This window comes from Leptonotus elevatus, chromosome 8 (assembly GCF_054856555.1).
Source record: "Leptonotus elevatus isolate MCC_2025b chromosome 8, RoL_Lele_1.0, whole genome shotgun sequence".
Taxonomy (NCBI): Eukaryota; Metazoa; Chordata; class Actinopteri; order Syngnathiformes; family Syngnathidae; genus Leptonotus; species Leptonotus elevatus.
This window is the reverse complement of record NC_141246.1, coordinates 3,297,913-3,323,329: the sequence shown is the minus strand read 5'-3', so window position 1 is coordinate 3,323,329 and position 25,417 is coordinate 3,297,913. Positions and strand designations below refer to the sequence as shown.

General features: G+C 39.1%; 1 protein-coding gene and 1 long non-coding RNA gene across 11 annotated transcripts; one reads left to right on the top strand and one right to left on the bottom strand.

Moving 5' to 3' along the window:
- Positions 1-66: 66 nt before the first annotated feature.
- Positions 67-25,328, top strand: trim2a (tripartite motif containing 2a). 10 transcript variants are annotated; one of them, XM_086082418.1, is made up of 16 exons: positions 67-290; positions 1,808-1,928; positions 2,024-2,112; positions 6,666-6,742; positions 14,459-14,649; positions 15,876-16,128; positions 16,411-16,562; positions 17,541-17,721; positions 19,839-20,186; positions 20,268-20,646; positions 21,270-21,370; positions 21,740-21,907; positions 22,424-22,592; positions 22,708-22,778; positions 22,868-23,008; positions 24,160-25,328. In XM_086082418.1, the coding sequence occupies exons 5-16, from the start codon at positions 14,516-14,518 to the stop codon at positions 24,310-24,312; spliced, it is 2,250 nt and encodes a 749-aa protein (XP_085938544.1). In that variant the 5' UTR covers positions 67-290; positions 1,808-1,928; positions 2,024-2,112; positions 6,666-6,742; positions 14,459-14,515; the 3' UTR covers positions 24,313-25,328. The 10 variants fall into 10 exon arrangements, with proteins under 10 accessions (XP_085938544.1, XP_085938550.1, XP_085938551.1 ...); XM_086082424.1 differs by lacking the exon at positions 6,666-6,742; XM_086082425.1 differs by lacking the exons at positions 2,024-2,112; positions 6,666-6,742.
- On the bottom strand, positions 8,898-17,973 carry LOC147169254 (uncharacterized). Its single transcript, XR_015095789.1, has 3 exons — positions 17,795-17,973; positions 15,831-16,568; positions 8,898-9,872 (listed from the first exon to the last, which is right to left on the bottom strand). It is a non-coding gene; the product is annotated as an uncharacterized LOC147169254 (long non-coding RNA).
- Positions 25,329-25,417: the final 89 nt, after the last annotated feature.

The following is a 25,417-nucleotide window of genomic DNA, read 5'->3' as shown; positions in this document are numbered from 1 at the left end:
AAAACAGTACATCAATTCAAAACCCCGAAGAAGAAAGTCGTCATTGAAATACATATGTAAATAGAAATTGTTTCGTTTTTTTCACAGAGCAGGAAAGATATATAATCTGTTTGTATGTTTTCATGAAGTGGTTATGTATGAATATTCGATATTTGAATGTATATCTGCGTTGCTTTCGAGTGCTGGGCGGTTGGGGGACCAGCCAGGTGCACAGCGTATTTTGCACTGATTAGTCCGCCCAGAGTGCTGCTTTGCCGGCCAAATCGTGGCTCACTGTCATGGAGCTCAGGGTAAGAATACATGAACACAGAGTAAGTTGCAACGCTAAATACATTTACATAACTAAGTACATTTGTTACATGTGGATGAGAGTATTTTAGTAGTTGTATTCGATATTATGAATCCCAAGTTTCAAGTCGGTTACGTGGCTTTTATCATAACACGTGAATGAACAGTTTATCCGCCTGTCTGTGCTATACTGCCCCCAGGTGGGCAAGGTGTGCACAGCAGAAGGAGCTTGGCACGTCAGTTTTTGTTTTTTTGTTTTGTTTTAAACCACCAGGACGGTTGCCATAGCCACTCAGTGCAAACATCACCGAATGCTGTCAAAGGTGCTTATTTATTTGCCACAAGAGGGCAGCAGAGGGCTTTGCATCATCATCATCATCATCTGGCATTCTTGTACTCCAAAATGTAGTGACTGTGTCTTCTTCCCTCATAGAAAATGTACCATAGTATGTACAGTTTTAGGTTTGGTGTATGTAGTAGTATGTAGAGTTATGTGTACAGTGGTGTATTCATTGTTTCACTTATTGGCTCTTGTAGCTCAGCAGTAGAAGGTTTAATAGTACGTATTGTTTAGTCCAATGGACTTGTACTAATATACGTGTTTGGTAGTAGAATGTTGAGTAGCATGTTGATTGGTATGTGCAGAATGTATAGAAGGAGCTTGTTTAGTATGCACTGAATGTTTAAGTGGCAGAATGTACATTGTTGCGTACATTAACTCATTCACTGCCATTGACGACTATAGACGTCAAAAATTCATGTGAACCATTACTATGAGTTTAAAAAAAAATCATTTCATTTGATTTTTTATGAAAACCTTGATTTTTTTAATTGTTCATTTATAACAGATATGAAATTATCATGCGATTTATTAGGCCCGTCGGGTGATTAAAAATTATAATTGTAATTAATCACATGACTTCACTAGTTAACTAACGATTAATCACAAATTTTACATCTGTTCTAAATTTGCAATCCATTTTTTTTCTAGGTTTTCATACTCTTGTTAGCAAAAGTGGGAAAAAAATGTTAAACTAATAGAAATAGTTTAAATGAATTTTTGACGTCTATAGCCGTCAATGGCAGTCAATGAGTTAAGTAGTTTATACAGTAAGTTTGAGTTGTAGTTATTCAAATGTTAAATACTATGTTTAATAGTTCTGTTTAGTCATATAATGTTGAGTACTGTGTAGGGGTGCGCCGATCACAATTTTCTTTTCAAAAGTCTGACCTGCCAATCCCGATTTTTGCCGATTTGGATTATTTATTTATTTTCATAACAAGCAGCATACACCTTCAGAGTTCCAATCTTATTTAATTGGAAAACATTGAACAATATCCGTGAAATAATACAAACGGGTTGTCTTCACTGCAAGGTCAAGTGTTGTTTGTGTTTTGGTGGTCATGTGTGAGGGATTATGCTCGTCTCAATCCTTCTTTATCCCGCAGCTCAATGTCACACCTCGACACCACTCACGAGCTTGCCACGCTGACTTTTCTTGACTTACCACCTCCACAGTGCGTTACTACGACAAGCGCTACATGAGGTTTTTTTTGCGGGAACCTGCGATGTTTTTGGAAAATGACACTGGAGTGACGCGATGGATAAAAAAACTGTGCCTGATGTCACAACGGAAACGGTGAGTTTTACGTGTTTATTCTGCGTTTTAGTGCATGTTTGTTCATTCTGCTGCAGTAATCAATGTGTCCTCTGGTTGCTTCTTTTTAAAAGCAGACGACATGAATGTGAGGTCCAAAGTGTGAGTGAGTGAGTGAGTGAGTGAGGATTCTCAAGAGAGGTCAAATGGAAAAAGACATGATGAGGTAAGACAACTTATTATAGTGAGGCCATGCCAAGATCTTATGAATTGCCTTTTTTGAGAGTTTGCCCACACTTTAAAAAAAAAAAAAGAAAAAGAAAAATTCAGAACCTGAAGACAGTTTCACTTAACATGGAATTTGGTAGACGGGTTTTTAACAAGGTGAGCCACAAAAAAATCTCACCAGTCTTGTCTGAAAAGACAGGATTCTTAGTTTGAAGCAGCCATTTTGGGTCAGAGGTGTTCTTCAATAAAAAATAAAAAAAAGGGGGCCCCCGATAATGATAATAATCGAGCCCCCAAAGAGAAAAGTGTAGACCCACAAAAAAGTCTCAAGAATTCATGTCTGAAAAGATACCGGAAGTCTGCCATTTTGATTTGATGTGGCCATTTTGGATCCAAAGCACCGTCCAATTTAAAACAATTTTTTTTTTTAAATCATTTGGCCTCTTAAGTTTTCACTCAAGAACATGAAATTTGGTAGACATGTCTTTCATAAGTAGACAGACAAAAAAGTCACAAGAAGACATGCCGGAAAAGACACGAAAAATCTGCCATTTTGGTTTGAAGGGTCCAGCAGTGCCCTCAGTTTCATTTAGCTGCATGAAATTTGGTAGACATGCATATTATTTTTGTTTTTGTTTTTTTGTTGCTCTAGTAGAGACACACAAAAACAAATCTCACAAAGCCATGACTGAAAAGACGTGAAGTCTGCTATTTTGAAGCGGCCATTTTTGGGTTATTTAGAGGGATCTTCATTGACTAACTTTCCTCTACAGATTTTGTCCGATGACTCCCAAGTTTGAAACGCGTACACTAAATGAAAAGAATTCTTGCGGCGGTCCCATGGGTGTGTGCCGTGCATGCTAAACAGGTTCTTCTTAAAGAATTCAACACCCCCCTAACCCCCCCCCCCCCCCCCCCCCCCCCCTACGACCCCCTCCAGCCACCTCGATGCCCACCAACAATAAAAGATCTCATGCCATTGCACAAAATCAATAATGGAACAGAAATGCAAATAACTTTTCCTTTTCTTCCCACTTTTTTTTTTTTTTTTGTTCATGAAAAGAATCTTTTCTGGGACGCTGCATTGATGTAGTGTTGTCATGGTGACACCTTTGGGGGAGCGGTTAGCTCCAAGAGCACATTTTGAGCTAACATGTTCGGTAGAAAAATGGTTTGTTACTTAAATCTATTTGACAATATATTCAACAAACATTTATAATGTGAGTAGATTAATATGGGAAGGAGACGAGTGTGTTAGCTTTGCGTTCAAAGTGAAATGCTATGTTAGCATATCATAGCATGAACCTGCTAACAATAGAAAGTAATTTCCCTTTGATAAGGTATTTAGGATAACAAAAAATAAATATATTTATTGCATCTAAATTGTTAGCCTAGCTTAGCATGAATTTATTAAACAAGGGACATAAAACGAAATTAAATACATGCTATAGCTCATGTTAGCCTAGCATAGCAAGGCCACATTAAACAGGGACGTGAGTTACTTTTAGTTAAAATTTTAATCTCATGTAAATATAATTTAAAAAAAATCTAATAATAACACAAATATTTTAAAAATAAAAAATGTATATCAAGTGAGTACAATATTACTGGATGGAGACTAATGTGTTTGTTTTGCGTGTTGACAAAGTGAAATTTATGCTACAGTTTTGTTAAACTATCTTAGCATGAACACATAAGTCGAGGGAAAGGAAGCACATTTAGGCTATTTGAATATTTTAAACAATCGGCATTAAATTTAAGTAAAATATATGCTGCAGTTAAAGTTAGCCCAATTTTGCATGGCCGCGTTAAACATGGGGGAGCAAGTTACCTTTATTATCAAATGTTAAGCAGGCTTGTGTGAATTTAAAAGATAAATCATATCTCATAAATAAATCATAGCATTTTTTTTTAAATAATGAAGTACAAAATATATATATTTACTGGTGCTCTTAATCAAAAGAAAAATATAATTTTATTATTATTCCTGTCCATTATTGTCCTAAATTAACTTTATTATAAGCATTTACAGATAAGAAAAATAGTCCCCTTTCCTTCCTTCTTTTGGGGGGGGGGGGGTACTTTGCATATGATTGGTTGCGTTCAAGTGAATTGAGCTGGAAATGTATTGAAGTGCTGCTGCCAGTTGGTCCAGGATGTATGCCACAGCTTCCCGATGGGCTTTCTGTTCATTTCACACTTTAGAATGCTCCTTCGTCCTCGCCTTTCTCTTTTTTTCCCCCGTCTGCGTTAACTAAATCAAATAAAATCCAGGTGAGCTCTTGATTTTTTTCCCCATCCAGCTCTTGTACTGCAATAGATTGTGTAAGTGCACCTAATGAAATGGCCTGTGAGTACTCGATTAATTGATGTGAAGCCAAAATTAGTAGCGATCATCCGTTATCCGTTATCCTTGCCTCTTATCCTCAGTAGGGTCGCGGGCAGTAGCGATCATATCATTAAATATTTATTAGAATGGTATTTGATTTTTGCAAATGCAAATAGTTTGAACAATTGTTACTGAATCAGTGGTTCAAATTTACGTCATCTTTATTAAGGATACAAATGTTATCTGCAGCGCAACAACAACAACAAGAAAAATCAATGAACTGCAACCATGGCAAAAATACAAAAAGTACTAACACAAATGTTTGAGTGACTTGTTTTAAGTTGCTCTTCCTTTGACGTGCAGCCCTGATTTGCTTAAAAGTTAAATTATTTTATTTTTCCTTTATTATTTAAAGCCACTGAATGTAGAATATTCCATTTCGAATCGCTACTGCCACCTGCTGCCGAAAAATGAAACTGCACATACCGTTCCTCACATACACACATCACGCGCATGACGTCACATCCGCAGACAGGGCGCGGGAAGTTCTAACCCGAATTTTAGTCTGAAAACTATTGGCCAGAGGCTTGCAGGAGTACCCATTGTGAACAGCTAAGGTGTTAATCTACTAATTAGAAGGCATTTCAGTCATAAATGGTCAAATAAAAATTTATTGTAAAATTATTTTTGGGAGAGAAAAAAAAGTTCCATATTGCAGCTTTAAAGGTAACGTTATTAGTTGAGTTATGTATCTATGATTTTTCTATAATTTCATTATCATTTTTTATTAGTCTGTTTTTAACATTTATATTCTTGAATTAGTTTTTTTATTGATAAAATTTGTATTTATTTTATTTTTATATTCTTTCAATTGTATTTATTGTCAGTCTTTTCTCATGTATTATTCATTAGTTTTATTTTATTATTTCATTATAAATTTTATTTATGTATTATTATGCCATTGTTTTAGAATTTACATGATTATTTATTTAATTATATGATTTCATTATATATTTTTACATTTATTTTCTCATTTAAAAAATCACTTTATGTCGTTATATTTTAATGAATGTAATATTCATTTTTATTTTATTATTTGTATATTACTCTCAATCCACGTTTGCATCAGCAGAGATCGCTGTGGCACAAGCTTGTTATGCCTTAGAATGATTTAATTCCTTTTGTTTTTTGCTCTGCGGGAAGTCGGAAATCTTAGAAAGAGAGCTATTAATAGCATTCATTGTCTTTGTTTATGTGTGTGTTGGTGGTGCGTCATGTGGTTGATTATTGGACTGTGCAGCTGACAAACTGGTACTACCTGTATGCGTGTGCGTGCGCGTGTGCGTGCGCGTGTGCGTGCGCATGAGTAAACCAGTCATACATGTTAACACAATCATGTGTGCACTCACTGTATGTGTGTGTCATTTTACAAGAAACATCTCTTAGTATGACAAGTCATTGGAAACGTTATTGATAAAAAAAAAATGTGGAAAACAAAAGCTCTTAATATTGCAAGGGGGAAAAAAACTGTACTGTAAGAGAAGCGCTGTCATGTATGTGCATTTTTTTTTAGTAGTATAGCTAACTAGCTGGAATAGTTTAAAATGTCACAACATGTCTTGGCTGCAAGTTCCATTTCCAAGCAAACAAACCGTTTTGTTGAATGTTTTCTCTATCGATCCAAAAAAAAGAAAAACTTGTCCGAATGATCAAAGTCCGACCACAGCTTGTTGGTTTAAAGTACTTGTTCGATATTTTTACGTCGTTGTAGACATAGGTACCGGATTTTGTGTCAATCGGTCGCACTCGTGCCGGATGCAAATATTTCTCATTAGATGACGAAAAATTCAACTTTGCCGGCACCTTTGATCCAAAATGGCGACTCCCCGTCCCTATTGGTGCCGGATTCCGTGTCCGTGGTGCCGGATACAAATACTGTGAAACATCTCATTTGTTCGTGTTTCATGGTGAATAATCAAACAAGTCCCTCGAACCCTCTAGAATATGTCAGTTACATAAAATATGTACAATAAATTAGATGCAGTGGTGGTCATCTACGTTCGCCTCTGATTGGTCCCCTTGCTGTCTCCACTAAAGCCCCCCCCCCTCCCCCCACACGAAGTCCCACCTCCACTCACACCATGTCTGCCTGTCAGTCTGTTCGGATTATTGAAAGAGCTCACATGCATTCCTGACTTTTTTTTTCCACTCCCGCATCCGAGATGAGGATTAGTTGACCGGCAACGTACACGCACGCGCACACACAGACGCAGACGGGGGCAGCCATGATGCACTTCAAGTAAGTGGAAGGCAGGAAGTGGCGTGCTAACATTGAGGATGATTGATGTGGGAAACGGATGCAAGCAACTCATGTGAGTGAGGAGAAATTCAGGTTGTTCATTACTATGTTGTTTACCTTTTAGCATGCTATGCTAGTAACGTGTTTGTAGGGTCAAGTGGGAATGTTGATATTTTCCATTTAAGTCTTTATGATGACGGATCCATTGGTCTTAAATATGTGAATTTAGTAGACCAATGTGTGACTACTTCTTCACATTGGGTGCAATTTGACTGCAATGGTGTACCTAATGAAGTGGCTCAGGAAGTATTGTACTGTATATGTTCATTTTTGGCGGAAAAAAAAGAAGGTATATTTTACGGGCAACCTTAACATCAAGCATGCAGCAAAAAAAAAAAAGGAATTATTTTTTTCTTAAAAATAAAAAGTGAAATATTTTAACTCTTTGACTGCCAGATGTTTTCAGAAAAGGGATGCCGTCAGTGCCAGCCGATTTAAGCATTTTGACTGATCTTTCAAGGTCCACAGAAAATGTTCTGTTTGGACTATGGAAACACACGTACTACCAAAGGAAAGATTGGACTTTCATCTTTCATCAGAAAAAAAAAGTTTGTTTCTACCTTATTCCGTTCTTTAGTAATCAACAATAGAAAATGGTTAGTTTGACCCAATTTCGCCTGTTTTGGACCAAAATACGGAGAAATCAAGCTTGTAGTGAAACGATATTATTTCATGCATTCTAGTGAATTTTACACTTCTTTTTGTCCATGAATGATGCCACAAACACCTAAATAGTGCTTTACTTCTATAAAACACTACCACCAAGAATGAAAAAGTGTTTTTTGATAGCAAAATACGTTTATTTACATTCAACAGTGTAACAATTTGACAACAATTTGGCAAACTATTTACAAATGTGTGCAACAGTGGTGCTATTTACAAATATGTGGATGTTTCAACGACAGTTTTTCTTTTTGTAACACTCTCCTGCGTGCAAAGAGACGCAACAGCATTTGCACAACAGATTGCCTCTTCGCGTGCAAAAGCTCCACTTTCTTGCAGGCCGTTTTTTCCGGGGAATAGCAAGTATATACTGCAGTGTGTGTTGCCATAAAGTCTAATATCAGGATCATGCTACGGTTACGTTACGGTGATGTTACGTTGTGGCTTCCTCATGTCCTTCGGTTGCTATACCGAGTGGTAGATGTTCTGATCCATTTTATCCACTCCATTCATGGTGGCATCGTAGTCCAGAAACAGTGTCTTCTCCGTGATCAGACTGTACCCGCTCCTCCGATGAATATGCATTGGACTCGGGGTACTCTTCATTGTCCGATCGAATGTCCGCTTGTGTAGAAGTACCCGGCCGGCTATTGTGCGCGTTTTCCGGCCTTAGCAGCGCTAGCCGCGCTAGCCGCGCTTAGCCGGTGAGGCTTACTACGTGATAGTAACAGTCGCGCTAAGGCTTCCAACTTTGGCGTCAAGCTCGGAGTCATCATCATCATCATCATCAATCTGCATTGGTCGATGCCAACTCTCCATCGCCCGATCGAATGTCCGATTGTGTAGAAGTACCCGGCCGGCTATTGTGCGCGTTTTCCGGCCTTAACAGCGCTAGCCGCGCTAGCCGCGCTTAGCCGGTGAGGCTTACTACGTGTTCATAAACACGTCAAGGCTTCCAACTTTGGCGTCAAGCTCGGAGTCATCATCATCGTCGACATCAATGCGCTTTTTAGTATTGATTGATGCTTTACGTCTTTGAAAAAAATGCTCAAGCGTGAGTTGCTTGCAACCGGTTGCTTGGTCAAGCCACAATGGCTTGAACCAGCCATTGTCTCCTCAACACTCTAGCTCCGCCTCACGTCTTCTACTGACGCCCACGGTGGGCGGCCCATCCAACCTTGTGCAAAGAGAGTCATCGCTGCCCTCTAGGGGCCAAAACGAGTCTTTGACTAATCAGATCTGCCTGATACTTTCAGCACAGCTGCCCAAGGCTTTCCTTCACCCGTTTTTGAAAAAAAAAAAAAAAACATAGGGGACGTCTTTTAACGTCCTCGGCGCCCTTCCCTAGGTTTATGCTAAACGTTTTATAACGTTTATGGCAGTCAAAGAGTTAATTGCAAGGGTTGCCCCAATTTTTTTTTTGTCTTCTTAATGATAGTTAAAAAACAAAGCTCTCTCGCTCGCTACATAGTAAACATATTAAATACTTATTATCAATTAAAAGTTGCAGATAAAAAGATATTCTTTGATTGTGATTTTGTTATGGTTAAAAAAGAAAAATAGTGTAATATTTTTGAATTGCATAAAAAAAAAATTTTTTTTAAAGTTATTGATTGACAATCAATATGACTTTTCCTCCTTGTTAATGTCCTTTTCATAGAACCTTCATCAACAAACAAAATCAAAATAAAAGAAAAACTTCTGAATATATATTTTTGGAACAAAATTGTTTTGTTAGAAAAATCCTTCATGTGCAATAAAACAAAAATCATCTGGAAAAAAAGGTTGCAAAATTTGATTAATAAAACAAAAAATAGAAAAACATCTTCATAATATTTAAAGTGACTATAAGGGATTTTGTTTATTGTTCATATAAATTATATTGTTTTTAAGTAGGTTTTCAAATTTTTTTAAACAGATTATCTGCAAAACTGGAGAAAACAGGTTAAAATGAAAAACAAAACATGAAACATGTATACGACAAAAATTTGTCTATATAAAAAAAACATTGGGTAAAATGACAGTTACGATGGCTCAAAAATAAAAATTGTCGAGATTTCAAAACAACAACTTAACTGTCACTTAATTAGCATTAGCTTTTCCACATGCAAGAAAACAGCATGTGTGCAATATCAGTTATTGCTTGTCTGCCGCAACAAAACAACACAGACGCAAATGCGTGGCCACAGACGGCTCGTCGTCTTATCTGGCGTGGCCAGAAACGCGAGGCTGACACGCACGTCGACCTCGCGAGATGCATTCGACACCCAGGAAGCGGCCCCAGCCCGCCGCTGTAATCTCACATCATCCGGCACCCGGTGGACGCTCGAGATTACATTGGAATTGGGTTTGCGTTGCAGCAGCGGGCCAAGATATCGACGCGCGTCGCCAATCCAAACAGCAGCACCTACCGAGGAAAGAGAAATGTATTATGAAAAATGAAATGTATTACAAGCATGTATTTTGCACGTATTTTGTCCTTGATTAAAATGGCATTTTTGTCATACATCTGGTTAGAAAGTTAGCGGAATAAGCATTAACTTCGAAACGTAAAATTTTTTTTACGACACATACGTAAAATGAGCCAAAATTTGGCTCACTATTGGAAGTGTGATATCTAAGTCATTTCTGAATTTTGTTTTTACTTGCGACCACTCAAAATGTTCAGTGGCATCAGACCTATCTATCTCTCTCTATATATATATATATATATATATAAATATATATATATAAAAAAAAAATCTTTATTTTTTGGGGGATTATTTCTACGGAAAATAAAAGCAATATTGTCCTAAGAGCACAACTAACTATCATCTGTATATATATATATATATATATATATATATATATATATATATATATATATATATATATATATATATATATATATATATATATATATATATATCAACATTTTTGAAAACAAAGTATGAATTAAAAACAAATAAAAGCATCAATAACTAATCTCGTTTTCAAATGAATAACCCTAACAACCTCCCTCGCCCTTTTGCGGGGTGAGTCAGCATCCGAGGCTCCCCGTCGGGAGCGCCCATAATTCCATCTGCTAAATCCTCATTTGTCATCCCTCCCTCCCTCCCCCTCCATCCATCCCTCACTCCCTCCCTCCCTCCAATCGTGCTGCACACGCTCAAAGGCACTGACGCGACGTTTACTTGAGGACGGGAGGGATGTGACGGGAGGAAGAGGAAGAGGCTATTCACAAGTATTTACAAGTGAGTCGGACGATGATGATGATGATGATGCCGCCTTTGTTTTGACGCCTGTTAAAGCCCGGTTGCCGTCCACATTGTTCCGAACGTTCTTTTTTTTTTTTTTTTTTTTTTTGCCAGCATGAAAGCGGGAATGGCCGCTTGATGGGATTACATAAGAGCGGAGTGTGTGTCAGTGTGTGTGCGCGCACTGAGGTTAGTGTGCAGTTGTGTTGCATCGAGCAAGTGAAGCTCAGCTGATGGAACGTGGCTTTTTCATCCTCAGTTTTTAGCCGGTACTTGCTAAATAGAGCTGGCAAATTAATCGATTAAGATTTCGGTAGTCCTTCATGAAAGAAGACCGATTATCTTCTGTTTTAAGAAAAAATCAAAATAAGACAATTCTAAACATCTGTTTTTACTTTGGAAACTGGACTGAACCGGTAACATAGTACACCGTCAACCCTTTTTTTTAATCATTATGCGAATACAAAGGACGTAATAAACACCAATCACGGGTTAATAAAAAAAAATGCTTTTGTAATACACTTTAAGGCAAAATTAAAATAAATCCGATTAGATTGGATAATCGATAAATTAATCGATTCTAAAAATATTCGATAGTGACAGCACTGATATAATTATTCTAACGGAAAAAAAAAGGATCCATTTCACAGGAATATATAATAATAATAATAATTTTACCAGAAGAGCATCATAATACTAGACAAAGTGCAATTTCTGCAGAAATTGCGTGGGAATGCTGAAAACTGAATGCTAAATAGAAAGATAAATTATGTGAAAATGACAAACTATTAATTGTAGTTGCAAGATAAATGAATAAAAAAGAGCATCTACCAGATGTCAAATTGTTGGATATTAGGTGGCAAATACGTGAAAATGTTTATTTTAAAGTAGTAGATAACATTCCAATCCAAAATATGCATGTGAGATGCAGGTATTATTTTGTCCACTTGGGGTTGCCATCCTCAGGTTCTCCACTGTCATATCTGTCACTTTGCATTTTGGTGGCTTTAAAAGTCAAGGCCTGGCCTGGTGAGTGACGTGGGAGTCAGCAAAAGAGTTGACTCAGGATAGCGCTTGCGGCTAACCCTTAGCCAGTCTGCGTGTTGAGTTACTTGCCGTTTTGTGCAACATCCTTTCATTGTGCGCAATAGAGATTGACCGATTATCGGCCGAGCCGATTATCGGTGCCAACATTTGGCATTTTGACAAATATCGGCATCGGCCTTTTTACAAATCTGAAGGCCGATAAAGGTGGTATCTCACTGAGTGGTGAATGCTCGCGAATGTAGCGAATTTGTAAAATGTTTACTGGCAGTTTTGATTTGACGTAAACACATTTGGAACATATTCAGACAATTTTTCACTGCTGAGATATTTTGAAACCTTTTACGAACCTTGACGAAAACTCCAAATGAGCTGCATTCGCATGCAAAATAATGCTGACACTAGGAACTCCCTACACTTTTTATTTTTAGAAATAAAAAAATAAAAATAAAAACAAGGAAATTACCGGTATGTTGTAATTTTGGAAAACTTTATTTACAGTGGAAAACTTCATGAACAATTTATTTTTGTTCTTAATTCTCTTAACACATGCTGATGACCCTGGAAGCTCCCCACAATTTTTGTTATAATTTTTAAACAAATCTGTCAATTCTTTATATGTTTAAAATTAAAATAATTTTTTTAATTTATTTTATTTTATTTTTATTATGACACAAATATTTTTTCTCTGCAACTTTTTTTATATGTTTAAAATTACAATATTTTATTTTTTATTTTATTTTATTTTTTATTATGACACTAATATTTTTTCTCTGCAATTTAAAAAAACATAAATTTTAAACAAATCTGTCAATTATTTATGTTTAAAATTCCAATATTTAAATTTTAATTATTTTAATTATGACACTAATATTTTTTCTTTTACTGTTAATGAATATTGGCTTGAAATATCGCTTATCAGCTTCTTTGACTACTAATAATCCATATCAGTCCTGAAAAAACCCCACATCGGTCTATCACTAGTGTGGAATACATCCAGTGGGGCTAAGCGTCTAAACTCCCAACAAGCCAGCAAGGCGCATGCAAGGCGGGGCCCGTCTGGGCGTCCAGGACGGCAGACACGACACGAGGCGCTCAAGCTCGCTGGATCAGGCCGACCCTTCTCCGGCAACGCATCCATTATATTTTGGATTTTGGCTATTCGCTGTATGACGAGTATTTTTCGCTGCATTCACTGGCGTGATCGTGCTGCGGCAGAGATCTCCTCATGGCGTCCCAATCTGACATTTGACAGTGAACGCGTCGCATTACCTCATTGTAGCGCTAATTCAAACCAGACCACATGGATACTCAGCGGTCGGAGTACATTGAGAAAAACAAGGGGAAAATTAGATATAATGAAGGATAAGGAAAACATACAGTGTAGTTGAGCCCCCCCCCCCCCCCAGCCTTGTTGTGGCACTGACACACTTTCCCCGGTCTGCCTGATAACAAAAGTCACTTTGTGACTAAAAGGACGCTCCAACAGTCAAGCTGGCTGACGCTGGTGCATTGTGGGTAAGGCGTTTATTTTTGGAGCCAGCACAGAATGTCCCGCTTTCTGCTTTCTCATTCATTATGTATTAGCCCCGTCCAGAGTGCTTCTTAAGAGCAATTTGCAGCGGGATGGCAGTTGCTCGCAAGGATGGGGGTGCGCAGAAGGGGGTGCGCGGTTTGGAACGTGTGGGAATGGCTGTTAAACGACGTAAAGGCAACACAGGTGAACGCTAAATGAGGTTAGTTTCTGCTTTTATTAGTGAGTTTGTTGGTATTTTTACTTCTTTTTTTTTTTTTTTTACTTTTACTTTCAATTTATATTTTGCCGCATCCTTGGAATGGGTGCACCAACCTTGTTGGGGTTTTGAAGGGGGTGCGCAGCTTCCTAAGATTTGGCAAAAGCTGTCCTATAATGTAAACTCAATTTAGATATATATATTGGACTTTTTTGGGGGGGATAGGGGTGCGCCAACTTTGTCAGTGAGTGAATGGGGGTGCACTAATTAAAAAGTTTGGAAAACACTGTTTTACAACGTTAAATCAACTATAGCTACATGCTAAATTAGGTTTGTTTAGATTTTTGGGGTGGTGGTTTGGGGAGGTCTGGTGCAGGGGGATTTGGTGCACCAGCGCTGGCTCAGTGTTAAATGGGGTGAACAGATTACAAAATTTTGATCAATTATGTTCTGTAACATAACATTTTAATAGTATGAAAATAAAATAAAATGTAAATAGAAAGTTTTTTTTTTTCTTTTCTTTTCTTTTCTTTTTTAGGTGTGTACCAACTCTGTGGTGTGTTGAAGGGGGTGCGTTGGTGCCAGAGATGGGGATTCACTAACTAAAAAAAAATGGGGGGAAAGTTTGGATAACAATGTTTAATGGATGTAAAATCAACATAGCTGTTGGGCTGGGGTGTGCAGCGCTAGAGGAGCAGGGGTGCGCCAACATTGTCAGAGTGACATGAAAAGTTTCAGAATGGGCTGTTCTATAACATTAACTTAACGACATGAGTCGTCCTGCAACATTACTATACGCGTATGGGAGTGTTTAATCCCACTAATCGAATCAGTGAGTGAAACCGCATGTGTTGATTGACGCTTTTGTCCGAGTCCCTTCCTGTCGGCGACGGGATAATGACCGTTGTTTGCGCCTCCGCAAAATAATCCACTCACGCCTTGGAGGAGGTCATCATTGATGGAGTCGGTCTGTCTGGCAGGGCTGAGGCAAATAAGAGGCAGAGCCGGGGCGGCCTCTACAGAGTCCCGCGTTTAGGATGGCCGCTGACGCCGGCAGCATTCCCAGCCCGGTGGTGCGCCAAATCGACAAGCAGTTCTTGATCTGCAGCATCTGTCTGGAGCGATACCACAACCCCAAAGTGCTGCCCTGCCTGCACACTTTCTGCGAGAGGTGAGTCCATTTCCTGTTTTATCACATTTGGCCGATTTTATTTTTTTGCTTTGACTATTGCATGTGTGTAAGACAATTACACATCAACCAAACAGTTTTGTCCTTAACAATGCCCCTGCTAGCTTAATGCTAATGTACAATAGTAAACAACTTTTACTGTACATGCTAACAGTTAGCATGCTTAGCTTTTTAAAAGTTTTTTTGCTTTGACTATTGCACGTGTGTAAGACAATTACACATCAACCAAACAGTTTTGCCCTTAACAATGCCCCTGCTAGCTTAATGCTAATGTACAATGGTAAACAACTTTTACTGTACATGCTAACAGTTAGCATGCTTAGCTTTGACATTTGTGGTTTAGCAAACCATTTAATAAAAACAAGCAACTTTCTTAATGTCGTCGCTAGCTTCATGCTAATGCATAATAGAAAAGGACATTGACACGCTAACGGTTAGCATGAGTAGCATTGATAGTTGCGGTTTTGGAATGCTTTAAAGCAAAATGAGGCCGAGACAAATTGACGAATTGCTTTATGTTGGTCTAAATTCTTTAGACCATAAAATCCTGACATTAAGATAAGGGTGTGTAGACTTTTTATAGGCACTGTGATGGTGAAGAAAATAGGGGACAAGAAGAAATAAATAATAAATATTTTTTATTTATTTAATTATTAATAATTAAATATAAAGGAAAATAAGAAATAAATTTATACTAAACATTTTTAATTAAATTAATAATTAAATATTGAGGAAAATAAGAACGAAATTTTCGAAATATTAAATGCAATGAAATAAAAATGTAAGTCAATGAACACATGAGCCTTAACTAGCCGTGTGATGACATGACAGTCAGTGTGGTTGGCACCAGTGTCTCTGCCGACCTTTTGTGTTGGGGACAAAAGCGACCGTGTGTGACTCTCAACTCAAATCTTTTATTTCAAAGCGTCTGCATGGAACACACAATTCCTCAATAAAAAAAAAAAAAAAAGCTACATTGAAAACTTGTCTTTGATGCGTACAAAACATACATTTGGTTTGCCGAAGACTTTCCAAAAAACGAATGTTACGTTGTCCAATATAGACTCAAAATTGTCTTTAACTTACTAAAATATATTTGTTAGGTTTCACTCAAGACTCCAAATTGTTTTCAATAACGCGCAATACATTCGTCAACTACATACTTTTTGATGTCCAAACCGATGTCCCGTGTCTTGCCGTCCCCGCAGGTGCCTGCAAAACTACATCCCGGCGCACAGCCTGACGCTGTCGTGCCCCGTGTGCCGCCAGACGTCCATCCTGCCCGAGAAGGGCGTGGCGGCGCTGCAGAACAACTTCTTCATCACCAACCTCATGGACGTCCTGCAGCGCTCACCGGGCCACCGCCGAGTGGGCGGCGGCCAGGAGGCGGCGGCCGTCCTCAATGACATGGCCGCCGTCGCGGCGGTGCAGCTGCTCTCCTGCCCCAACCACGGAGGAAACGTAAGCGGAGGCAGCGTTGCCAACAAGTTTTCAGGAAAAGTTGCTAAATCCAATCAAAAATGAAAACTCAGAACAATACATGGACTCTACACTCTAAAAACAGTTGGGTCAAAGGTAACCCAATTATGGATCAAAAATGGACCGTTCCACTTTATGGGTCAATTTGACCCGGGTTGTTTTATACAAAGTGACCCAAATTTTTTACCCAATTAGAGAATCGTTGATTTTTTTTTTTTTTTTAGAGTGTACAACGTGATGAGATGTGATTTCCTTGTGGCTCAGGTGATGGAGTTCTACTGTCCGCCGTGCGAGACGGCCATGTGTCAAGAGTGCACGAGCGGCGAGCACGGAGAACACCCCACCGTGCCGCTTAAAGACGTGGTGGAGCAGCACAAGGCCTCGTTGCAGGAGCAGATGGACGCCGTCAAGAAGAGGTGAGCCTGGGATTTTGGCAAAAGAAATTCCGGGGTGGTAAGGGGTGCAAAGTTGTTTTGAAAACACATTAATATATATATATATATATATATATATTTATATATATATATATATATATATATATTAATATACATATATATATATATATATATTAATATATATATATATATATATATATATATTAATATACATATATATATATATATTAATATATATATATATATATTAATATATATATATATATTAATATATTAATATATATATATATATTAATATACATATATATATATATATATTAATATACATATATATTAATATATATATATATATATATATATATATATATATAGGAATGATTAACTGCACTGCTACGCATTTAATCCAATCTATTTCTATAGCACATTTTATAAACAAGCATTTCCAAAGTTCTGCACATGGAGGTCCGCGCACTATCATACAAACAAAATAAAAATTAAAAAAAAGTCAATAAAATACATATATTATTTTTTTTAAGTCAATAAAATACTAAAATACAATAAGTAAAATAAAAATATATACATGAATTAAAAAAAAAAGTCAATAAAATCCTAAAATACAATAAGTAAAATAAAAATACATATACCGGTACATTAAAAAAAAAAAACATAAAAAAACACACACACATGAATAGACCACACAATTCACGCTGAACTAAAATCCAAAGAATAAAAGTGGGGCTTCGAACGAGACTCAACACACTCCACTGTATTAGCAGTTTGAACATAAAGAAGCATTTAATTATCTTAATAGGGAAAGCTGCATCGGCTGTGTGACGACAAACATTTATGTCCCACAGCGTGTTCTCCTTGAAAAGGACTGGCCAATAAATCCCGTCCAATTGAACAGAAATGCAGTGTGAAAGCAGCTAATCCCAAATCTGCTACGCTACCAGTTGCTATCCTCTAAAAAAAAACTAAAAAAAAACTGTTTTCCGCCAGGTTGCCGGAGATCGACGGCGCCCTGCTGACGCTGTCGGAGATCCTGCAGCGACTGACCGGTCGCAAGAGCGCCATCGAGGACGACATCCACGCCGCCTTTGACGAGTTGCAGAAGACGCTCAACGTGCGCAAAAGCGTCCTGCTCATGGAGCTGGAGGTCAACTTTGGCCTCAAGCACAAGGTGGGATGACTTCAAATAAACCCGACGCCTCCCGGCGTAAACATCAAAGACAATTTTGATGTGTTTTATTTACCTCCCAAAAAAAATTGCTCCTCCAATGAAGTCTTTGATTATCAAAACTGCTCCCCAAAGCATTGACCGGAGGTCTTGCAGAGTGCCGGTCCTGAACTCCCCATTCCTCATCTAAAAACCAATCATCTGGTTGGCTTGCTGTCCCCTGGAGCTTGATCACATGCTGATGACTCACCATTGACCCCCCCCCCCCCCCCCGCCAACGGGAGCCCGGAGGGAGGGAGGGGGAGGAGGAGGGTGGCTGTGGGCCAGGCTTGGTGGGTGGAGTGAGCTTGCGTTGTTCCGTCGGCTGGTAGATAGATGGAGCCCGTGCACAGGGTGCACTCGCAGGGTGTGTCGCACTGCATCTGTGGACTCACTCCTTCAAGGGGCGCCAAGGGTGTCTTTGCGGGGGGGGGAGGTCAAAGACTGCGTAATGGATTTTGAGAGTCTGAGATAAATGCACGATGGCCTCGGGCGGCGAACCAGAAGATGAGTGTGACGGGATGATTCACGTGAGTTTGCTTTGTCCTTTCAAAAACAAACAAGAGCGTGTGCAGGGATTCTGTTTTTATGATCCTCTTTGGGGTCTTTGATAGCCATTTGCAGACTGGGTGTCGTTTTTTTTTTCCCAATAGAACTAAACAGAATCTCGAGCCTCTGAAAGAGGGGTGACAGTGTTTGGTTTGTGTCCCGGCCGGCTTGCTGATGTAACTAATACACCACTATGGAACAATGCTGCCCCCTGCTGGTTGTATTTGATGTTCCTAAAATGTACTTTAAATTGATTGGAGACTAAATTGTCTTTGATTTTTACTGAAATGTACACACAAAATTGTTTTCAGCATTAACAAAAAGTGGTTTAGGGTCTTTGATGGGTTTTTTTTTTTAAAAAACAGCTATGTTAGTTTAATGGTGACTAGAAATTGTCTTTGACCAAACTAAAGATAGCCAGGGTTACTTTTATTTATTTTTATTTTTTTACTTGGCTTGCTGTTGGTTTGCTGTTCCTCAAAAAGCATCATTTAGATTAACGGAATCATGTGTCTGTGATGTTTACAAAATGTATGCGAGGGCCACTGAAGACTTATGAATGTCTTCGATGCTTATGAAAACATCACATTGGGTAATTGCAGACTCAAATGTCTTTGATTTTACGCGCTCATTAGTTACTTTGGTACTGTCTTTGATGTTTACAGATAAAACATACTTATGTATATTAGCAATAAAATTGTGTATGAAAAACATGTAACGCTATATTCAGCAAAGACTCAATTGTCTTTGTTTACAAAAACTCAAACTTGGGTTCATTGAAGACTCACAATTGTCTTAAGGCTCTAAATTGTCTTTGATGTTGACAAAAGCCGGCCTGTTTAGTTCATTGTGGTCACTAAATTGTCTTTTTGTGTTTACAAACAGACTTGGGCATATATGCCATGTTTATTGACTGCAAACTTCTCTTTATGAAAAAAGCATGCTCGGTTCATGGAAGGTTCGTGGAAAACTTATCAGCTGTGTTCAGTGAAGACTCAGTTGTCTTTGATGTTTACAAAAACGAATCTTTGGTCTTTGATGTTTAAGAAAAAGTGTACGCTACGTTCAGTGAAGACTCCGTTTTCTTTGATGTTTACAAACAAAACGGATCCTTGGGTTCATTGAACACTCAAAATTGTCTGAGGGCTCTAAATTGTCTTTAATGTTGACAAAAACCGGCCTGTTTAGTTCATTGAGGTCACTAAATCGTCTTTGATGTTTACAAACAGACGATATGCCATGTTGACTGCAAAAGAAAGCTATACGCTATGTTAGACTCGGTTGTCTTTGATATTTACAAAAACCCATCTTTTGTTCATTGAAGACTCAAAATTGTCTTTGATGTTTACAAACTGACATAGTTGTCTTACATTTACGCTTCGGTCAGTGAAGACTCAGTTGTCTTTTGACGTTTACAAAAAAAACTGGATCCTTGGGTTCATTGGAGACTCGTAAATGGTTAGTGACGGCACTAAATTGTCTTTGATGATTACCCTGGCGCCCCCCCTTGCCGTTTGTTTTCACATGCGCAGGTGCTGCAGGCTCAGCTGGACAGCCTGCTGCAGGGCCAGGACGGCATCCGCAGCAGCTGCGACTTCACCGAGCAGGCCCTGAACCACGGCGGCGAGGCCGAGGTGCTGCTGGTCAAGAAGCAGATGAGCCAACGTCTGTCGGAGCTGGCGGCGCAAGAGCTCCCGCTGCGGCCCGGCGAGAACGACCAGCTGGACTTCCGCCTGGAGACGGAGGGCGTGAAGAAGTCCATCCACAACCTGGGCAGCGTGGTGACCACCAACGCCGTGGCGTCCGAGACGGTGGCCACCGGCGAGGGTTTGCGGCACTGCGTGGCAGGGGTGCCGACCTCCGTCACTGTCACCACTAAGGTTAATACGTCAATTGATTGCGCCGCTTTCTTTAGCTCTGTAAAGCACTGTGGGTTTTCCTTGCGTCTCAAATGTCCTAAGGACAAAGACGGCGGGCTTTGCAAGATGGGCAACGCCGTCCTGACGGCGGAGATCTCGGCGGCCGACGGCAGCAGAGGCGACGGCGAGATCCTGGACAACAAGAACGGCACCTACGAGTACCTGTTCACCGCCCCCACGGAGGGCACCTTCACATTGTCCCTGCGCCTGTACGAGGAGCACATCAAAGGCAGCCCCTTCAGGACCAAGGCCAGCAAGTCGGCCGACGCTTCGGCGGCGTCCGACGGCGTCAAGAAGAGGCTCAAGTCGCCGGGCAGCAGCGGGCACGTCAAGCAGCGGGCCATCAAAAGGCCCGCCAGCATGTACAGCACCGGGCGCCGGAAAGAGAACCCCATCGAGGACGACCTCATCTTCAGAATTGGTACATGTTTTTGCAAACATCAAAGACACTTTGGCGCGGACAAACTAAACTTAACATGTTAACATTTAAGGTCATTCAGCATCTTTAACTCATTCAAACCCCAAAACGTATAAATACGTATTTTATGGTTTATAATGCGAGAACATACAGAAGGCTTTGATGCAGCTTCTGACCTGAAGAGTTCGCGTAAAGCGATGGTAGCATTACAAAAAACGGCCTGCAGGTGGCAGCAGAGTATGAGATCAGCCAGGGCCATGTTGCAACAAGCAAGTTTTCAACAGGTTTTTGAAAAATGATGAACCTTAGCTATATTCTGATGCTAATTGCTGAAAAAATGGAAACAGATACAAATATACTTTTTTTTCCATGATGAAAGAAGAGACTCTAATATTTCTATTGGTAGGTTCTATGTTTTTATAGCAATAATACACAATATTCTGTGGGCCTTGCAAAATCTGTCAAAATCCAGTAAAACAGCCAGGAGCAAAGGGGGTTGCTTCAGTGAAAATAGCTTGGGCGTGAATGACAACAAACCCAACAAATGTGTTTTTACACATGACAGACAATTTAGTGTTCAATGACGATGTTGATATTCACATGGCTGCTATCTCTTAAATGCGCAGGCACCAAAGGGCGAAACAAAGGCGAGTTCACCAATCTGCAGGGCGTGTCCACCTCTGTGGGAAAAGTGCTGATCGCAGACAGCAACAACCAGTGTGTGCAGGTACAACATTTAAGACATGTTATTGTTACAGCTGTATTCACTCAACAATTGCAACTTTTTTTCAATGTGATTTATGATTTTTCTCTCGAGAAATAATAAATGAGAATTTTGTCGCTAATCTTTTTTCTCTTATTATAGATTATTTTCCTTAACTTAATTAGGGGGGGGGGCAAAATTACAACTTCTTTGTCATATTTTACACTTTTATCACCGTCCATAACATTAAAATTTTTGCTCCATATGAAGTTTTGAGTCGTCGTGCAAACAAAAAAAATTCTGATCAATTCATATGTTAAATTATGAATTAAATGACGTTCATGCCTGTAATATTTCAACGTTTCTGTGGTGCGTCTTCCCCACCACGTCCAGATTTTCTCCAACGAGGGCCTGTTCCGGAGTCGCTTCGGGGTGCGGGGCAGGACCCCCGGTCAGATGCAGCGGCCCACGGGCGTGGCCGTCCACCCGAGCGGTGACATCATCATCGCCGACTACGACAACAAGTGGGTTAGCATCTTCTCCAGCGATGGCAAGTTTAAGGTGAGGCGGGGTGAAAATTGACCTTATTATCTATATTGTATATTAAATTTGTTTTTTATATAATTAATATAAAAATATAATCTATTTATATTATTGTGATTATTATTAAATAATGCTATTATTATATTATACTCATATTTATATCTTATTATCTATAATAATAGATAATAATAATAATAATAATAGATTTTGATCTTTTGACATATTGGTGCCAAGGAAACATGTTGAGGTGAATTGAGGAAAACTATTTAGACAACAGTAGTGCTTTGGTGCCATCGTGTGGCAAAGACCTACGTGAGGCGAATTGAGTCGCTTCATTTCGACCAAAGCAGTGATTTGGCACCATCTCATATCACTCTTCTGAGTTGAGAGGTTTCATTTTGACAAAAATTGAACTTTGCTTTGCTCTGTGGACATTTTAACGCCATTTTAGAGCGGGCCAAGTACTCGTGGATTTTCGCTATTTGTGACCCAGCAATAGTCTGGACTCACATTATCTCAATTTTTATTTTTTAGAACAAGATCGGCTCAGGCAAGCTGATGGGTCCCAAGGGCGTGTCGGTGGACAGGAACGGCCACGTGATCGTGGTGGACAACAAGGCCTGCTGCGTCTTCATTTTCCAGCTCAACGGCAAGATGGTCACCAAGTTTGGTAACCGCGGCAACGGCGACAGGCAGTTTGCAGGTGACGGCAAACGGTTAAAAAAACCACGAAATAAAATCATCGACATAAAAGACAATTAAAGAGCTGTTGTTGAACCTTTGGCTAAACATCAGACATTTTCCCCTTCCATATTCAGGGCCTCACTTTGCTGCCGTCAACAACAACAACGAAGTCATCATCACGGATTTTCACAACCACTCAGTCAAGGTAACGGCGCGTTTTTATCGTCACCGCACCGATTTGAGAGGTTTCCATCGCATCGGAATGAATTGTGGGGGGCAAATTGTATACTCGAGGTGTTCAACACGGAGGGGGAGTTCCTGCTGAAGTTCGGCTCCAACGGCGAAGGCAACGGCCAGTTCAACGCCCCCACGGGGGTTGCCGTGGATGCCAACGGCAACATCATCGTGGCAGACTGGGGCAACAGCAGGATTCAGGTCAGCGCGGGTCCGAAAAACGGCCAAATTGAAATTCCGGCAATGCCGTCGTCGCGTGGCTGCTTTTCATCTCCTTGGAGAGAAATTCAAATCATTGAATATATTTGGGGGAAAATGCTACGTCACGTGTGCTAAATAAGCTATATGGGCAAATAAATACAGTATTTGATTTTCATCAAATATTTTTCCTCATTAAAAAAAAAACCCTCTTTAATATTATGACGCTTCCCACATACGTTATTGTGATTTTTTTTTTTTTATATAGATAATACTTCCCATTTACACCGTTCAAATTTCAACTTGCTTTAAAAAATTCACGCCTCCCGGGTTATATATCGTCTGGTTTACAGTATTCACACGTTAAATATCAATTTCAATAGGACAGATATTGACATTTTTCTAAGTCCCCAATCTGAAATGATTCAATCCCACCTTAGATTGCAGTTCAAGTTTTCTCTTCATTCATTTGTCATTTAACTACAATTAAAAATGTGTAATTTTCACATCATTTATCTTCCAATTGACTTCATAAGCACACGCATTCAGCTTTTTCAGCATTCCCACGCAATTTCTGCAGAAATTGCACTTTGTCTCGTTACTTTTAAAACGAGACCAAGCATACCCACTGGGTGCGAATGCTGAAAGCTGAATGCTTATGGAGTCAATTGAAAGATAAATGATGTGGAAAAATCCAAAGTATTCATTGTCGTTGAAAAGATAAATGAATAAAAAGAACACTTGAACCCGGGAAGTGTGAATTTTTGAAGCAAGTTGAAATTCATATGGAAAAAGTGTCATCTAAAAGTACCCTCCATTCATTTAGATAGAAAAGTGGAACGATGATTGTCAGTTAGTATACAGTCGGAGGTGGGATTCGAACCCGCAACCACCTGGTTACTGGACATAAAAGTACCCTCCATTCATTTAGATAGAAAAGTGGAACGATGATTGTCAGTTAGTATACAATCGGAGGTGGGATTCGAACCCGCAACCACCTGGTTACTGGACAATGCATTTTACCAACTGCGTCACCGAGCATTATCAGAGACCTGCTGGCAATGATGAAGCATTCCCACAATTATTCCCGTGAAATGTATCCTTTTTTTTTCCCCCCCGTTAAAATAATTATATAATTGTTTGGTTTGTTTCAGGTGTTCGACGGCAGCGGCTCCTTCCTGTCTTACATCAACACGTCGGCCGACCCGCTGTACGGCCCCCAGGGTCTGGCTCTCACTTCGGACGGACACGTGGTGGTCGCCGACTCGGGAAACCACTGCTTCAAAGTCTACCGCTACCTGCAGTAGCTCGCACGCGCTAGCAAATATAAACTATGAAAACACGCGCGCGGCGTGTACGCTCACGTAAGGAGCAGATTTGCACTCATCCACCTTCACCTGTTGTGTGCCATTTGTGCCACTGGGACTGCCTGATTTAGATTTTTTTTTTTGGTGCATTTAGGAATCACTTCAAACCAATGTACACATTCCATTACTGCAGTATAGCAGTAATGAAAAAGAATATACTGAAGAGTCTTCAAATTTTGCCTGGTTACTGAATAAGTATTGTGCATAGGAGTATTGGTGCCATGATGAAAAGGGGGAAAAATATAGTCAAAGGAAAAAAGACATATCACGGGAAGAATAAGTTAACATAAAAGGTCAAGGGTACAATTGCATTTTAACAAGAAGAAAATGATTTGCATCGTGAGAATAAAGATCAATTTCGGAATAAAAATACTCCAAGAATAAAGGCATCGTGATGAAAAAATATTGAGTTGTAATATAAAGAAAATAAATGAGAATTTTTTTTATATTCATAATATAAAATACTACTAATAGTACTAAAATAAGTCTTTTTTCGAAGAAAAATGTAACATCACAAGAAAAAAGTTACACTTTTCTATTAAATGCTGATTTCAACTTGTCATAATAAATAATATGGCTTTGTTTTTGTAAAATTACACATTTTTCCTTGAACTAGTCCAACTTTTTTCTCCGTTTCAGTTACAATTTTATCCCTGTAATATTTCAACTTTTCTTCTTTTAAAATGACATTTTTTTCCCCCCCTGGTCATATTACAGCAATTATGAACAAATATTGTATTGTGACCTCCCCCCCCCAAAAAAATTTCTCCTATTATGACTTTATTCTCAAAATATTCTGACTTTTACTTGTAACATTCTGATTTCAGAAAATTACATTTATGAAACAATCATAAAAATGTTACAACTTTATTCACGCACATTTCATAGCTTTTACCGTAAAATGTTAACATTTTCCTCCTAATGTTAACATTTATTGTACATAAAAATGTAGGGGGGGGGGGGGGATCAATTCCTTTATCCTCATGTAATTTGAATTATTCTTGTAACATTATGAATTTACTTAAAAATATATATATATTACAAT

Bases quoted from the DNA above. Each gene is read 5' to 3' on its own strand.
- trim2a (XM_086082428.1), top strand. From the start codon at position 14,516: ATGGCCGCTGACGCCGGCAGCATTCCCAGCCCGGTGGTGCGCCAAATC. The intron at 16,563-17,540 runs GTGAGCCTGGGA...GTTTTCCGCCAG, and splicing joins ATGGACGCCGTCAAGAAGAG to GTTGCCGGAGATCGACGGCG. The intron at 22,593-22,707 runs GTGACGGCAAAC...TTCCATATTCAG, and splicing joins CGGCGACAGGCAGTTTGCAG to GGCCTCACTTTGCTGCCGTC.